This window comes from Coregonus clupeaformis, chromosome 11, assembly GCF_020615455.1.
Source record: "Coregonus clupeaformis isolate EN_2021a chromosome 11, ASM2061545v1, whole genome shotgun sequence".
NCBI classification, from domain to species: domain Eukaryota; kingdom Metazoa; phylum Chordata; class Actinopteri; order Salmoniformes; family Salmonidae; genus Coregonus; species Coregonus clupeaformis.
In genome coordinates, this window is record NC_059202.1 from 48,692,723 (window position 1) to 48,711,246 (window position 18,524).

The window sequence follows — 18,524 nt, forward strand, 5'->3', positions numbered from 1 at the left end:
ACAGGGCAGGACAGGGCAGGGATGGCCCTGTGGAAGGATCACACCATTCCCATGCACGCACACACACACACACTCCAGGCAAGCAATGTGGCAATGCCAGCTAGAAGATCACACAGAATACCTTGACTGTTCTCTCCAAGAACAACATACACTCTCACACACCCACACACACTCTCACACACTCTCACACTTACAAAGGGCACATTTTTCACAAGCTTGATGTCCTATTGCTTTCATTAAATTAAGTGTGTGAGGAAAAAAAGACGTATGTCAAGTGTTCTTTGGGACTTTGTGACAGACAGTGTACACAAGATATTTGGTTCTGGGTGCTAAGATTAATTGTGATTAATGTATAAACCATCCGGTTATAATTTCCACTTTGTCCCCAAATTGCATTCAAGCCACCATTTTATTACTGAAGCTTTTCCCTCATGGTTACTGCGGTTATTACATCAAACTGTTTGTGTTCTCTGTGGGGGAAAACATACTGAATAATCTCTGTCTTATCATGTTAGTGGAGAGGAGAGGAGAGAGGGGAGTCATGTTTAGGTAGTTTATCATTTTCTCTCATCGACCGTCCATTGTGGAGTTAGTTGATTAAAACAGGCGCCCTAAGTATTATAGATCATTAAAGTGCTGTTGACTTAAACTAGTCTGTATATAGAAGACACTAAGTGGATCTAACAGTGGGAGACTGGGACGGGACTGCAGTGGGAAGGAAGGAAGCGGAGGTGGTGATGGGATGTGAATGTTTGAGACTGAAACAGTGATGGAAACTTCCGCTAGGAAACCCATTACTTAAACCTGACCCCAACCGCTCCAGAATGTTCTAAGTTTCTCCGATTCCTTGAACGTGAATACAGGGTAATGTCTGGCAGCGCAAGACTACATACGGTAATACCTGATTGGACGTCTTTTAGATCCACAGGCCTAAACTCAATACTTGTTGAAATATTTTTAGAAAATAGTCAGTAGGCTATAGTCAAGTGCACATCACTTGTTAAGGGGTACTGGGCCGAAGTAAACTAGTAGAAATGAAGTAGGGTACAAACACACGATTGAGCCACCACAAATCTTTAATAAGGTCAGTTGTAGGATCTTCATTTGACCTGTATTGTTGCAGCAAAAGAATCCTGCAGCAACAGGATTTTAATGTTTAGTCCATAATGTTGCTTGATCGGTGGTTAGGCTATTAGCTGGTCAAAATGAGGCTATATGAAAAGTGGAATACTGCTAATATATATATTTCTAAATGTGTTACACTATTAGAAAAAAGGGTTCCAAAAGGGTTTTTCGGCTGTCCCCATAGGAGAACTCTTTTTGGTTCCATGGAGAACCATTTTTGGTTCCAGGTTGATCCCTTTTGGGTTCCATGTAAAACCCTCTGTGGAAAGGGTTCTACATGGAACCCAAAAAGGTTTTACCTGGACCCAAAAGGGTTCTACCTATGGGGACAGCCGAAAAACCCTTTTAGGTTCTAGATTTTTTCTAAGAGTGTAGTACAGTTTTTCAGTGAATCTGCATTTCCTGCGGCGCAAGTCTCAGCAACAAAAGTGATCAAATTAAGATCCTATCTGTACACAACCACATTTCGATCCAAGACTGGCCATGAGGGGTCTGTTTGTTTTGCAATGTGATGGTGGGAACAGGAGACATAATGCAGTCTCACAGACTAGTTGTTGCATTCCAAAATCATTTCTGGTCCGAATACTCACAGAGATACAGCCTTTTGATAACAACGACTCCACCACGTCTCGAGTTGTTGGAAATGTCACTCCTCATGTTTTAGATAGTGTGACATCTGTGGTTTGACAAACAGTGCACAGTACAGAGGCACGTCAAGTCCAAGGTACTTTGACAAGATGTTATACAAAGACTGATGATCTATATCAAAAACAAAACAAAATGCTGGCTCTGAAAGGGAAGAGAAAGGGCTGTTAAGACAGTCGGTTGTTTCAGAGTTTGAGATCAAAGTAAGAGACTGTGTTTTGTTTTATGATTCTGCGTTGTTACTAATGATGCTTGTCTCAGCTCTATTGGAGACAATATAAACGGAGAAAGCCTGTTACGGTTGGTTGTTTAGAATTTGAGATCAAAGTTAGAGGCCGTCCCCTGCTACTAGTGATGGTTGCCTTGTCACAGGAGGAGTTGCACATTGGAACAGATGTTCTGGCTGTACCATATCAGTGGGTGAATGAGCATCTCAGTAACCACTGATTCCATGTAAACAAACAACTAACTAACCATGGTATCCTGTGGGTCGTAACTGGGTAGCTGGGTGACAGCAGCATCAAAGTCTTCACAGTGAATCCCTCCTGTGTTGATGTTCATGAACATACATACTGTGGAAAAAGATTGATGTTGGTACTACTTTTCACTTTTTTGTCATTATACAGTATGTTATACGTGCTGCGCTCGCTCACTGACAGGTCGTCACTGTAAATAACAATTTGTTCTTAATTGACTTACCTGAATAAATAATGGTGAAATAATTGAAATAATGAAAGTCCTAGATTAAAATGCTGACGTTATCGAGATTCTTGTTTGTGTAATGATGATGATGATGTGTTTCTAAAGACTGGTAGCAGGTTTCTCTCATGATTTCCCATGGTGTCTTTCCCTCTGTGTCTCCCATAAGTAGCCTTCCGTTCCCAGACATTGTTTTGATTGAAGTTACTATAGAGGAGGAGGGATTTGTTTGGAGAGTCCCATTTATTGTTTACCCAACTGTCATCCAGATGAATGTATTGCTTTCCTTAATGACACGAGATAAATGCATGCATTTCTTTAATTCTTTCATTTGGTTGCCTTTTTACCTCTGATGTTTATCTATGCCTTCATATCATGTACTGTTGGTCTTGTATAGAAAGAGTAATATGGGCAAAGTGTTGGGCATTCAGTAGTATTTGGTTTTAACAAACCTTAAACTGACATTGTATTGTTTCAATGAATCTGTTCTGTGTTTATTTCAGACTAAAACTCCAAGTGTGGGCTTTGTGAAGATCCATGCTCCTTGGCATGTGCTCTGTCGAGAGGCGGAGTTTATGAAGCTCAAGATGCCCACGAAAAAAGTATGTCAACTGTTGAATGATGTGTAAAGGTCACCAGCTGTCAAGTCCTTGCTTCCTCCGTCCTTGTTTTCTCCTTCGGACCTCCATCTCCAATGAGCTTTGAGAGGGAGGCGAGGAGTCAGAGGAAACAAGGACGGAGGAAGCAAGATTTTGAGAGCTAGTAACCTTTTCGGACACAGACTTCATGCTAGTCATTTTCATCACCTATGATTTGTTCTATAGTGCCTTGGTTAACCTCCTGGTGGTTTTCCTATAGGTATATGAAGTGAAGCAGTGTACTGGTGTTGGGGCGAAGATCAACACATTGGTAAACAAAGCCACTGAACCACTTCATCCCAACGTGGAAGAGAACAGGGCACAAAACGTTAAGCATCTCTCCTACGCGTTCTCCAGAGAAAAACAACACTTGTGAGTATATACTGTATGTCTTATGATGATATACAATATACAAGGTTGTATAGACTGCATACATGTACAGTAACATACAGACTTCAATTCCTGCTCCAATCCATCTTGGTTTCAAGGACATTTAATGCACTTTTAATGTATACGTCTAGTGGCAGATGGTATGGCATGTGGTGGCATGTGCCTGTTGGCACACATTCAGGACAGGCAAGAAAAACAGCTGAAGGCATGTACTTCTGAAGGCTTGTATTCATGAGTATATAAGTCTTATGATTATATATACAAGATTGTTCTCTAAAGCCCCAATTCCCGCTCCTATCCATCTTTGTTTAAGTGGCATTTCATGCACTTCCTCAAATTGACTACTGTAGTGGCATATGGTATAGCATGTGGCATAGCTATTGACACACATTGAAGACTGAACAGAAAAATAGCTAAAGGCCTGAAGGTTTGAGGGCTTGTACAACAAGAGACTATCAATAATAACTGTGACACAGTTTAGGAAGAAAAAAAGACAAATAGGCTAGTTATAAATAGTATGTATCTTTTTTCTAGAACAAAAAAGGTGGCAGTTAAGAGCGTTGGACCAGTAACCGAAAGGCTGCTGGGTTGAATCCCCGAGCTGACTAGGTGAAAAATCTGTTGATGTGCTCTTGAGCAAGGCACTTAACCCTAATTGCTCCTGTAAGTCACTCTGGATAAGAGTGTCTGCTAAATGACAAAAAATGTAAAGATATGGTATGGTAAACATTTCCTGAAAAGATGGAGATTAAGTTACCCTACTGAGGGCTGAAATTGAACCCATTATTCTGTAACTCTTCCAGGAAAGACTTACCAGGAAAGACAGACATACCAGCTCACACATGATCTAGCACAGAAGCAGAAGTCAAATAAACATGATGTTGATGTTGTGTTTAAAGTAAAAAATAAAAAAAAAAGGGCTTGTCAGCTTTTACTCTTACTCAAACAACACACAACAGTATTTGTCTAAGGGCATAAGCTACAAACACGGTTATTTCTGCCTGCGTTTATTGTTGTTGATTTATTTTGTCTAGAGATTGGGTGGGAGTCTATTTTGAGCTGCTGGCCTACTGCTGGAGGCTATGCTATTCCATCCCTGATATCTATTCATTTGGTCTGCTGTAACTATGCTAATCAAAACAATCCCCCATGGGTTATCTATTACAGGTCTGTAAGAACTTTAAAGACCTTTTGGCCCTCTGGTCCCTGGATGGGCAAGCCTGATCCCAGATCTGTTCCTGCGGTCTTGCCAACTCCACGTCGCGTGACAATAACCATGGGAGTTGGCAAGACAGTAGGAACAGATCTGGGACCAGGCTTTGTCCGGGCTGCCTAACCACTGACATCCTCTCTATAATGGGTTTCATTGCACCTCTGTGTCTAAAGCACTTCTGGGAATGTCTTTATTGTGTGCTGGTACAACAGTAGGAAAGAGTGTCTCTCTTTATAATGTGGGTACATGACTTCAAAGACCACCTGCCTAGTATGAAAATTGTATGCACTCACTAACTGTAAGTCGCTCTGGATAAGAGCGTCTGCTGAATGACTAAAATGTAAATGTAAATGTCCCCAGTTAACACAACAGTCTCTGTGTGTCTTCTGTAACAGGTTTGATTTATCAGACAGAGACTCCTTCTTTGACAGTAAAACAAGAGCTTCAATAGTAAGTGTTGCTTCATTGTGTCGGCCAAATCCCCCATTACAGTAGACTCTAGCCTGCAATCATTACAACCATTAGTTAGATGTTCTCAGTTATTAATGGGAAACGTAATAGGAATGTGCTGTTCTGTGTTCACTTATTCTTCCCTTCTTATCTTATCAGGTTTTTGAAGTATTGAAACGTACAAAATGCACAAAGGCTAAGTATAGTATGGGTAAGTCATAACAGTCTGCCTTGTTTTATATACCCATTGTCTAGGAGGGGTTTTCCCATCATTGGGTAGTTTGAGAAGTTAAATCTGTGTTTATGAAGTACATAGAGTACCAGTCAAAAGTTTGGACACACCTACTCATTCCAGGGTTTTTCTTCATTTGTACTATTTTCTACCTTGTAGAATAATAGTGAAGACATCAACATGATGAAATAACACATATGGAATCATGTGGTAACCAAAAAAGTGTTAAACAAATCCAAATGTATTTTATATTTGAGATTCTTCAAATAGACACCCTTCGCCTTGATGACAGCTTTGCACACTCTTGGCATTCTCTCAACCAGCTTCACCTGGAATGCTTTTCCAACAGTCTTGAAGGAGTTCCCACATATGCTGAGCACTTGTTGGCTGCTTTTCCTTCACTCTGCGGTCTGACTCATCTCAAACCATCTCAATTGGGTTGAGGTCGGAGGATTGTGGGGGCCAGGTCATCTAATGCAGCACTCCGTCACTCTCCTTCTTGGTAAAATAGCCCTTACACAGCCTGGAGGTGTGTTGGTTATTGTCATGTTGAAAAACAAATTATAGTCCCACTAAGCCCAAACCAGATGGGATGGCGTATCACTGCAGAATGCTGTGGTAGCCATGCTGGTTAAGTGTGCCTTGAATTATAAATAAATCACTGACAGTGTCACCAGCAAAGCACCCTCACACCATAACACCTCTTCCTCCATGCTTACGGTGGGAAATACACATGCGGTGATCAACCGGTCTAATGTCCATTGGTCGTGTTTCTTGTCCCAAGCAAGTCTCTTCTTCTTATTGGTGTCCTTTAGTAGTGGTTTCTTTGCAGCAATTCGACCATGAACAGTCTCCTCTGAACAGTTGATGTTGAGATGTGTCTGTTACTTGAACTCTGTGAAGCATTTATTTGGGCTGCAATTTCTGAGGCTGGTAACTCTAATGAACGTATCCTCTGCAGCAGAGGTAACTCTGGGTCTTCCATTCCTGTGGCGGTCCTCATGAGAGCCAGTTTCATCATAGCGCTTGATGGTTTTTGCGACTGCACTTGAAGAAACTTTCAAAGTTCTTGAAATGTTCCGTATTGACAGACCTTCATGTCTTAAAGTAATGATGGACTGTTTCTATTTGCTTATTTGAGCTGTTCTTGCCATAATATGTACTTGGTCTTCACCAGATAGGACTATCTTCTGTATACCCCCCCACCTTGTCACAACACAACTTGTCACAATGCTCAAATGCATTAAGAAGGAAAGAAATTCCACAAATTAACTTTTAAGAAGGCACACCTGTTAATTGAAATGCATTCCAGGTGACTATCTCATGAAGCTGGTTGAGAGAATGCCAAGAGTGTGCAAAGCTGTCATCAAGGAAAAGGGTGGCTATTTGAAGAATCTCAAATATAAAATACATTTGGATTTGTTTAACACTTTTTTGGTAACTACATGATTCCATATGTGTTATTTCATAGTTTTGATGTCTTCACTATAATTCTACAATGTAAAAACCCTTGAATGAGTAGGTGTGTCCAAACTTTTGACTGGTAGTGTATGTATGATGCACAAGAATGCAGTAAGCATGCAGAATGTAGACAATAGTCTGTTCTTTGTATGTGTGTGCGCACGTGTGTGTGTTTTATAACCTATAGACTGAAACGGTACCTCTGAGTTGTCACTAGTACCAGAGGTGCAACCCTTCCTTTTAAGGGCATTTGTTCATGTACTCGGATATGCCAAAAGCAGTGACTGAAGATCAACAGAATTACCTGGTATTTCATTTGAATTTAAAACAAGGTACAAGTGCTCCTTTTTTCTTCGTGTAGGGATCACCAGCCTGCTAGGTAGTGGAGTCTACACAGCTGCCTATCCACTACATGATGTGAGTACTCATTGCAATCAGCATAAGTGTGTTTACAATACAACTATATTGTACAATTTGCATCTGAAATGTATATTTTTGCAGTATTATGTTATTCCCAACCCCCTGGACACCACATACAGTGGGGGAAAAAAGTATTTAGTCAGCCACCAATTGTGCAAGTTCTCCCACTTAAAAAGATGAGAGAGGCCTGTAATTTTCATCATAGGTACACGTCAACTATGACAGACAAAATGAGAACATAAAATCCAGAAAATCACATTGTAGGATTTTTAATGAATGTATTTGCAAATTATGGTGGAAAATAAGTATTTGGTCAATAACAAAAGTTTCTCAATACTTTGTTATATACCCTTTGTTGGCAATGACACAGGTCAAACGTTTTCTGTAAGTCTTCACAAGGTTTTCACACACTGTTGCTGGTATTTTGGCCCATTCCTCCATGCAGATCTCCTCTAGAGCAGTGATGTTTTGGGCCTGTCGCTGGGCAACACGGACTTTCAACTCCCTCCAAAGATTTTCTATGGGGTTGAGATCTGGAGACTGGCTAGGCCACTCCAGGACCTTGAAATGCTTCTTACGAAGCCATTCCTTCGTTGCCTGGGCGGTGTGTTTGGGATCATTGTCATGCTGAAAGACCCAGCCACGTTTCATCTTCAATGCCCTTGCTGATGGAAGGAGGTTTTCACTCAAAATATCACGATACATGGCCCCATTCATTCTTTCCTTTACACGGATCAGTCGTCCTGGTCCCTTTGCAGAAAAACAGCCCCAAAGCATGATGTTTCCACCCCCATGCTTCACAGTAGGTATGGTGTTCTTTGGATGCAACTCAGCATTCTTTGTCCTCCAAACACGACTGAGTTGAGTTTTTACCAAAAAGTTCTATTTTGGTTTCATCTGACCATATGACATTCTCCCAATCCTCTTCTGGATCATCCAAATGCACTCTAGCAAACTTCAGACGGGCCTGGACATGTACTGGCTTAAGCAGGGGGACACATCTGGCACTGCAGGATTTGAGTCCCTGGCGGCGTAGTATGTTACTGATGGTAGGCTTTGTTACTTTGGTCCCAGCTCTCTGCAGGTCATTCACTAGGTCCCCCTGTGTGGTTCTGGGATTTTTGCTCACCGTTCTTGTGATCATTTTGACCCCACGGGGTGAGATCTTGCGTGGAGCCCCAGATCGAGGGAGATTATCAGTGGTCTTGTATGACTTCCATTTCCTAATAATTGCTCCCACAGTTCATTTCTTCAAACCAAGCTGCTTACCTATTGCAGATTCAGTCTTCCCAGCCTGGTACAGGTCTACAATTTTGTTTTTGGTGGCCTTTGACAGCTCTTTGGTCTTGGCCATAGTGGAGTTTGGAGTGTGACTGTTTGACGTTGTGGACAGGTGTCTTTTATACTGATAACAAGTTCAAACAGGTGCCATTAATACAGGTAACGAGTGGAGGACAGAGGAGCCTCTTAAAGAAGAAGTTACAGGTCTGTGAGAGCCAGAAATCTTGCTTGTTTGTAGGTGACCAAATACTTATTTTCCACCATAATTTGCAAATAAATTCATAAAAAATCCTACAATGTGATTTTCATGATTTTTTTTTCTCATTTTGTCTGTCATAGTTGACGTGTACCTATGATGAAAATTACAGGCCTCTCTCATCTTTTTAAGTGGGAGAACTTGCACAATTGGTGGCTGACTAAATACTTTTTTTCCCCACTGTATGTTTCTGTTTAATGACTTATGAGACATGGGAGTCAATTCAACTGCTGAGTGCTGACTATACAATACATTTAACTGGCATCTTGACTATATAGATATAATTATTAATATTTGAATAGGCGTTGTAGAGTCCAGTCGAATAGATCATGTGTTACAGGCCTAGGCTTACAGTAAATTGAGGTACAGTGGGGTTCGACATTATTGTCGCCTTTGATAAAGATTAGCAACAATGACTGTATAAAATAAATAATTCAAATACTGAGCTATATTGTATGTAAACATATTTTGGAAATAAAATTATTTTATACTAATACAATTGCTCAGGGAAAGATATTTTGTTTAACAAGTAAAAAAACTATTCTCAAAACGCTTGAGGTCAAACTTATTGACACCCCTAAAGATTCTTATAAATAAAGTAGTCAAAAGTTTAGTATTTGGTCCCATATTCCGAGCACACAATCACTACAGACTCTACAAACTTGTTGAATGCATTTGCAGTTTGTTTTGGTTGAGTTTCAGAAAATTTTCTGCCCAATAGAAATAAATGTTAAATAATGTATTGTGTCCTTTTGGAGTCACTTTTATTGTAAATAAGAATATAATATGTTTCTAAACACTTCTACATTAATGTGGATGCTACTATGATTACGGATAATCCTGAATGAATCGTGAATAATGATGAGTGAGAAAGGGTCAAAGATCACATCCCCAAGAAATGCTAACTTCTCACTATTACCAATAAAAGGGAAGGTTAGCATGTCTTCGGGGTATGATCTTTGACCCTATGTAACTTTCTAATCTGAAACACAACCAAAATGAACTGCAAATGCATCCAACAAGTTTGTAGAGGCACAACCATGATGTAGTCATTGCATACTAGAAATATGGGACCAAATACTACACTTTGGACTACTTTATTTATAAGAATCATTAGGGATGTCAATAATTTTGACCACTACTTTTTTTTGAGAAAAATAATTATTACTTGTTAAATAAAATCTGAGAAAATGTATTAGTATAAAATAATATAATTTCCCAATTTTTTGGAGCATACAACATAGCTCAGTATTTGAATTATTTATTTTATACTATCATTATTGCTCATTTTTATCAAGGGTGTCAGTAATTTTGGACCCTAATCTGGATGAATCACAAGACAGAGCCATAACTCTGTTTAATTTGTTGTGCAGGGAGATGTGGATGGTGAAAACGTGGAGCCCAATGATAGGAAGGTGAGTGACATAAATATGACCACACTGACCTTATACATTTTTTAGGAGACCACACTGATGTTAACATACCACACTGCAGCCTTGTTTCTGCAGCTGTGTGAATTGATGAGAGTACAGCTGTGTGTGTGTGTGTGTGTGTGTGTGTGTGTGTGTGTGTGTGTGTGTGTGTGTGTGTGTGGTGTGTGTGTGTGTTCAATCCTAAAAGCGGCAACATATTTTTATCTTAAAAGCGCCAACAGGGGTAATTTTTTACCCAAAATTGGTCATGATTGCAAAGAGACACTCTTTTTCTTTAATTAACCTTTGGTTACATAAGTTATTGGTTTTAATCCCCCAAAATAAGCATATGTTTTAACATTTTCACACATTTATAGTTACATTTGATGTTTAAATAGACCTTTTTGTGTGTTTTTCATGTTTTGAACAGTTATTTTGATCAATTTCATCTGTATCAACTTGTCATGAACATGTTTCTGCAATTTTTTCACCGCCAATATGGGCATCAGTGCCATCAGACTCTAACTTGGAACGCTATGGGCTATCAACTCAGTTCCAATTGCATCTGAAAAGTTAAACTCTCAATAATATGCCATTTAGCAGACGCTTTTATCCAAAGCGACTTACAGTCATGTGTGCATACATTTTTACGTATGGGTGGTCCCGGGGATCGAACCCACTACCCTGGTGTTACAAGCGCTATGCTCTACCAATTGAGCTACAGAGGACCACACTCAACTCAACTTGGTATAAAGACATTGACTGGAATCTAAATATGTATTTACATTTTATTTTTTATTTTTGAGTGATAGTGGATTTGGAACAGAGTCCAACACAGATAAAATATTTAAAAGTATTTAAAATAGTATTTGAACCCAATTTTAGTTTAGAGTAGACTCAAGGTTTGTTTGCTTTCCAACAGACATTCCTGTTCTTTAGCTCCTTCAGATTTGTTGGTGCTCTGTTCTTAATGGGCTCTGTCCTTGAGTTTACACCTCAAATGTTGTATGGAATTAAGGCCTGGACCATGCTTTGAGGTCTGGAAATTGGCTAGTCAAGAAGAGTGCTTTGTCTTTACCGATCTAGTAAAGTACATTTCTGGTGCCCTAAAACATAAGAAAGCAAAAAGTCATAATTTTGCATATAAATGAGTTAAAAATCAACATGAAAAGTAGGAAATATCCAGTATCTTCATAGCTGTGTAGCTGTGTATCCAGGCTGCTGTGTAGCTGTGTAGCCAGGCTGCTGTGTCGCCAGGCTGCTTTGTAGCTGTGTATCCAGGCTGCTGTGTAGCTGTGTAGCCAGGCTTCTGTGTAGCTGTGTAGCTGTATAGCCAGGCTGATGTGTAGCTGTGTAGCCAGGCTGCTGTGTAGCTGTGTATCCAGGCTGCTGTGTAGCTGTGTAGCCAGGCTGCTGTGTAGCTGTGTAGCTGTGTATCCAGGCTGCTGTGTAGCTGTGTAGCTGTGTAGCCAGGCTGCTGTGTAGCTGTGTAGCTGTGTAGCCAGGCTGCTGTGTAGCTGTGTAGCCAGGCTGCTGTGTAGCTGTGTATCTGTGTAGCCAGGCTGCTGTGTAGCTGTGTAGCCAGGCTGCTGTGTAGCTGTGTAGCCAGGGTGCTGTGTAGCTGTGTATCCAGGCTGCTGTGTATCTGTGTATCCAGGCTGCTGTGTAGCTGTGTAGCCAGGCTGCTGTGTAGCTGTGTATCCAGGCTGCTGTGTAGCTGTGTAGCCAGGCTGCTGTGTAGCTGTGTAGCCAGGCTGCTGTGTAGCTGTGTATCCAGACTGCTGTGTAGCTGTGTAGCTGTGTAGCCAGGCTGCTGTGTAGCTGTGTAGCTGTGTATCCAGGCTGCTGTGTAGCTGTGTAGCTGTGTAGCCAGGCTGCTGTGTAGCTGTGTAGCTGTGTAGCCAGGCTGCTGTGTAGCTGTGTGGGCCATCTGTTGAGTGCCAGAAGGATCCTATTGGCATCCCCATCATTGAAAAAGAGAATAATGGCATGTAATTGAGGAATTCTCTCTGAATGCGGACGTCTCCAAGTGTCTTATCTTCCTCCCCCTGGGAACGATTACAATAAGCTCAGCTTGGCAACAGAGGGAATCTACATAGCGCCTGTGTGTGTGTGTGTGTGTGTGTGTGTGTGTGGGTGGGTGTGTGTGTGTGGGTGGGTGTGTGCTGCCACAGCCTCAGCCAGATGCCTTTTCATGTTTCATCACTTATCACCACCACCATCTGTCCCATTCCCACGACAACCAAAAATGTGTCCAATTATCCAACTGTTACCACTCTTAAAGCTAGCGTAATTATGCTGATAAAATCAATGCAAGCATAATATAGTTCACGAAGATAAGGACCCTTTAAGAAAGGATAAGTGTCTCTCAGATAGGAGAGGAGGAAGAGGGGGGAGGAGGGCGTATCTTTGAGTGGTGACAAAACAGGAGAAGATGATGCCTGTCTGTAGCCTGTTGATTGTCTAGGGTTTGTGGAGAGAGAAGTCTAGTATGTTATTTTGATATGGCCTCTACAGTATTTCAGAAGGATGGATGTGGTGGAAACCCTGCCTGTTAAGGGGGGAGAATGGAGAGGCAGAGATACCCTGCCTGTGGAGGGGAGAAAAGGAGAGGCAGAGATACCCTGCCTGTGGAGGGGAGAAAGGGAGAGAGAAAGAGGGGCCTCATCACCCTCTTGTGACGCTGGCAGGACATCAGAAGGGGACAGTTCCAACACTCTGAGCCTGCACTGCCACCGGCATGGCCCAGCCAACCTCAGCCAAGCCCTGCCTGAATGTCAACATGATGGGGCCAGGGCAGAGGAGACGAGACGAGAGGAGAGGAGCAGGGGAGGAAAACAAAGCCCTGGCACCAAGCATGGGGGGGGATTGGCGAGGGCACTAGAACAGTCTGCAGCACCCAGCCTCAACCTACTAGAATCTGAAGTCAAATGTCTACTGTTTGCTGATGATCTGGTGCTTCTGTCACCAACCAAGGAGGGCCTACAGCAGCACCTAGATCTTCAGCACAGATTCTGTCAGACCTGGGCCCTGACAGTAAATCTCAGTAAGACAAATATAATGGTGTTCCAAAAAAGGTCCAGTTGCCAGGACCACAAATATACATTCCATCTAGACACCGTTGCCCTAGAGCACACAAAAAACTATACATACCTCGGCCTAAACATCAGCGCCACAGGTAACTTCCACAAAGCTGTGAACAATCCGAGAGACAAGGCAAGAAGGGCCTTCTATGCCATCAAAAGGAACATAACATTTGACATACCAATTAGGATCTGGCTAAAAATACTTGAATCAGTTATAGAACCCATTGCCCTTTATGGTTGTGAGGTCTGGGGTCCGCTCACCAACCAAGAATTCACAAAATGGGACAAACACCAAATTGAGACTCTGCATGCAGAATTCTGCAAAAAGACAGGCTATGTGCACACTGCCCACAAAATGAGGTGGAAACTGAGCTGCACTTCCTAACCTCCTGCCAAATGTATGACCATATTAGAGACACATATTTCCCTTAGATTACAAAGATTCACAAAGAATTCGAAAACAAACCCAATTTTGATAAACTCCCTTATCTACTGTTTGAAAAACCACAGTGTGCCATCATGACCTGTTGCCACAAGAAATGGGCAACCAGTGAAGAACAAACCATTGTAAATACAACCCATATTTGTGTTTATTTATTTTCCCATTTGTACTTTACAGTTTTTCTCGATTGCTAAGACACATTTCTTGAAAGCTGCTCTCCTTTTCACTTAACTGTGAACACAAAACCCAATTTTCAAGCTACATTCACAAAACCTCAGACTCTTCTTGCAAAACCAAACGTTCACCTCAAAACAGTTCAATCTGTGCTCAAAACTGAACTATGTTGTCAAATCGTGCCCCGAGTCAATCAAAATAAAAAACACTACTGAACAGTCACTAAACACTATGTAGAAAAATAGAAAACACAATGCTCAGGACATGAAGCTGGAGAAATAAATGTGTATTGTTCACTGTAGGCTAAATGCATGTTGCAAAACAAAAAAAAACTGTGCATTTAGCACTTGTACAAAAAGACAAAACAGAAATCTTGTGCATTTACATGTAGCACTTGTAAAAACAAACAGAAATCTTATGCGTTTGCCACTTGTGTACAGTAAGCCCATGTAAAAATAAAGTACAAAAATATACAAATAAGTGCATTACTCAGCCACAGCATCATGTCTCCGTACTGGGTCAGGCCACAGGACTTCATCCACATCACAGGCCACATTTTGTCTGGCCAGGCAACGGGGGAAAAACCCCTGGCATGCCGTATCCAGGCTTGGCATGCCTCCACACCTATGTCACCACAGGCAAGTCCCATGGCTTGCAGGAGATTTACCCTGGTGTAAGGTTGGCGTTCATATACCTTCCACCGCCATGAGGAGAAGAATTCCTCAATGGGGTTTAGGAAAGGGGAGTACGGTGGAAGGCAAAGATTGATAAAACCTTGGTTCATATTGTACCACTCTCTAACCTGGAGGGCTCTGTGAAAACTCACATTGTCCCAAACAACAACATAGATGGGATGCTCATCCTGCTGCCCTAACAAAGCATCTCGCATGTGATTGAGGAAAATGAGGAGCTGGTGAGTGTTGTAGGGCCCCCAGGTTGGCATGATGGTGGACAACCCCATGATTGCTGATGGCAGCACATAATGTGACATTGCCACCACGCTGCCCAGGAACACCAACAATGGCCCGATGGCCAATCACATACGGCCTCTCCTTCTCCTTTTGGTGAGATTAAACCCAGCTTCATCTATGTAGATGTATTGATGGGGTCTTTCCATTGCATCCAGTTGAAAAACCCTCTGTAGAAATATATATAGTTTTGTAAGTGATACGGAAAAAGTGATTTAGGCCACTACAGTAAATCACTACTTAGAGTAATCAACATTGAATGTGTCTGGATATATGCCAACCTGTACATACTGGAATCTTTGCTCTTTGACTCTGTCTGAGTTGCGATCAAAGGGCACTCTGTATAGCTGTTTCATGCGCAGTCTGTTGCGCTTGAGGACACGATCAACAGTAGAGAGGCTGACACTGTTGATACCCTCAAAATTTAAATGGTCCTCAATGATCTTCTGCTGAATTTCGCTCAGTTTAATGGCATTGTTCTCACGGACCATACCAACAATTAGGGTCTCTTGGTGTGGGGAGAACATACCTGTCCTCCCACCCCCATGTGGCAGTCTTTCAATTCTACAAAAAGAGAACATGGAGTTACAAAAAATATACATGGAATACTAGGCCTACAAACAGTTAGACCAACCCTCCATTACAATACTACAGTACATTAGTACAGTGATGTACTGAAACATATATTTACTTACAGTATACTGTGGTACAGTATATAGTATGTCATACAGTAATTGCTGTCAACATTTACATACTGTACTATAATGTCAAAAAAAGGTAATTATCTGTTCTCTTCTCTAAATCTTCGGATTATGGTGGACACAGTGAATCTACTGATGTTTGGTTGTACCCTTTGTCCAGCCTCCCTCATGCTCATACCATGGACAAGAACATGGTCAATCACAGTAGCTCTGATTTCATCAGATATTACTGTTCTTTGTCTTCGCTGACCACCTCAACCACCTCGACCTCCTCTCACACGAACTCTTCCTCTCAGATTTATATCCATTGTAGGGCCTCACAAACCAGTGCTCTCTGAACTGGCTTACTGTATATGTTCCCTCACATCATTAGCCACAAGTGTGATCAATTTTGAGTTGTTGTGTTCAAGTGGTGACACCTGTGCTCTAATTGTGTTTGACTTTTGTCACCTGTGCTCACCATTATGCAGCACGGGTGCATCACAATGAAAATGTGTTGGCAAGTTATGTCTAAACAGGTGAAAAGCGCTTATGGTTTTGCCAAAAGAGTGATTGATTCAGTCAGTGGGTTCAGGCAACTGAGCATTTGGTTCAGACAATAGGGTTTAGTGTTTTAGCAATTGAGAATAACTGTAACTATTTGCACATTGTTACAACACTGTATATAGACATAATATGACATTTGAAATGTCTTTATTCTTTTGGAACTTCTGAGTGTAATGTTTACTGTTCATTTTTATTGTTTATTTCACTTTTGTTTACTATCTACTTCACTTGCTTTGGCAATGTTAACATATGTTTCCCATGCCAATAAAGCCCTTAAATGAATTGAATTGAGAGGGGGAGGGAGAGAGAGAGGGGGGAGGGAGAGAGAGAGAGGGGGGAGGGAGAGAGAGAGGGGGGAGGGAGAGAGAGAGAGGGGGAGGAAGAGAGAGCGAGCGAGAGAGAGAGAAAGAGAGAGGGGGGGCGTGGAGAGAGAGAGAGAGAGAGAGAGAGAGAGAGAGAGAGAGAGAGAGAGAGAGAGAGAGAGAGAGAGAGAGAGAGAGAGAGAGAGAGAGAGAGAGAGAGAGAGAGAGAGAGAGAGAGAGAGAGAGAGAGAGATAAATAAGAAAGAAAAAAAGGAAAGAGCAATGACGGAGCACTGGCCTCAGATGGCCTTCTAATCTCACAGGCTTGTAGGTTAAGACAGTGATGAGACTCTCCCTGAGGCTACTCAATGTTGCATAGTGACACTGAGGTGTTTTGGGGACGGGAGTGTTAGAAGGAATGTGCCTGTGTGTTCTGAGACTGGAACACAGATCACCTTACTGCTGTCTGCATGGCTGGAAGATCCACTATGTGACCCACCCAGGCACAACCCAATACCAGGGGGCCTTGTCCATGAGGGCATGTAGGTGTACTATGTGTACAACCAGTGCAAATGTGTAGATACATGTGTACATGTACAGTGGGGTCTGAAATTGCTCCTGTAAGTCGCTCTGGATAAGAGTGTCTGCTAAATGACTAAAATGTAAATATTGTATGCAGAACATTTTGGGGAAATTATATTATTTTATACTAATACAACTGCTCAGAGAAAGATAATTTGTTTAACAAGTAATGCTTTTTTTCTCAAAAAGGTAAGGGTTAAAATTATTGATATCCTATGTTTTCAATACCTTTCAATATCTCACCTTTCGAGGATAACAGCACTGAGCCTTTTTATAAAATGTTTTATCGAGAACACATTGGGAGGGATCTTAGACCATTCCTCCAAACAGAACCCTTCCAGATCCTTGATATCCTTTGGTATGTGCTTATGGACTGCCCTCTTCAATTCAAACCACAGGTTTTCAATGGGTTTTAAGTCCGGAGACTGAGATGGCATTGCAACATTTTGATTTTGTGGCCAATTAACAATTTCTTTGTGGATTTTTATGTGTTTGCGGTTATTTTCTGGCTGAAAGATCCACTTGCGGCTAAGTTTCAGCCTCCTGGCAGAGGCAGCCAGGTTTTTGGCTAAAATGTCCTGGTACTGGGTAAAGTTCAGCAGGTTGGCATTTATTGTCATGAATCTTGCCCTGGAGGCAGCTCTGCAGAGTGGTCACTAGCTAGCACAGCCACAAAGTCATTAAATCAGATTTTAAACTTAACCTTAACTCTAACTTTAACCCCATTGCTAACCATAATGCCTAAACCTAACCTTAAATTAAGACCAAAAAGCAACAACAACAAAATACATCTTGAATTTTTACAATAATGGCCAATTTTGACATTGTAGCTGGCCCAGCTAGCGGAAATCGCTCAGATTCATGACAATAAACATTAACCTGCTAAAGTTTATGATGCCGTTTACCTTAACAAGGGCCCCAGGACCAGTGGAAGCAAAATACCCCCATAACATAAAAGATCTACCACCATATTTTACAGTAGATATTTCTGCTCATGCATTCTCATTTCGACGCCAAACTTACCACTGGTGTGTGTGGCCAAAGAGCTCTATTTTCATGTCATCCAACAAATGTAAGCCCCTGGTGTTTGCTAAACGGCATTGGCACTTGGATTGGAACCGGTGCTTTGGTCAGATGACATGAAAACAGAGAAACAGTGGAGGTCTTCTGGGGCCAGCATGTCTTCTTTACTTTAAAGGCTCTTTACTCTGAAGACCGCCTCTCAGATTTACTTCAATGGAACAAGAGAACCATTGTTTTTTGGGGTTGATAAACTTATCAAGGATACATAAGAGGCTAGACGAAATTATGAATGAGACGAATATGAATGAGACGTGACGGATTCAAAAACAAATCTGTCTTTCAATAATAGATGATGAAATTGGTATGAAAGGATGTTCGGCTTTACAGTTCTACTCTAGCTGTGTCCCCAAGCCCCAATACTGTAGACTGTGTTCTAACTCCACCAGTCACAACCTTCCCTCAACCCTCCCCCTCTCTG

At 41.6% G+C, this 18,524-nt stretch overlaps 1 protein-coding gene across 5 annotated transcripts in view; it reads left to right on the forward strand.

Moving 5' to 3' along the window:
• Window positions 1–18,524, forward strand: part of LOC121577044 (anoctamin-1) — a 72,653-nt gene that overhangs the window by 16,437 nt on the left and 37,692 nt on the right. For all 5 annotated transcript variants that reach the window (XM_041890749.2, XM_041890752.2, XM_041890748.2 and 2 more), the window contains 6 exons: window positions 2,973–3,071; window positions 3,328–3,479; window positions 5,106–5,160; window positions 5,320–5,371; window positions 7,215–7,270; window positions 10,184–10,225. In XM_041890749.2, coding sequence (XP_041746683.2) covers window positions 2,973–3,071; window positions 3,328–3,479; window positions 5,106–5,160; window positions 5,320–5,371; window positions 7,215–7,270; window positions 10,184–10,225 — 456 coding nt within the window. The remainder of the gene's footprint in view (window positions 1–2,972; window positions 3,072–3,327; window positions 3,480–5,105; window positions 5,161–5,319; window positions 5,372–7,214; window positions 7,271–10,183; window positions 10,226–18,524) is intronic.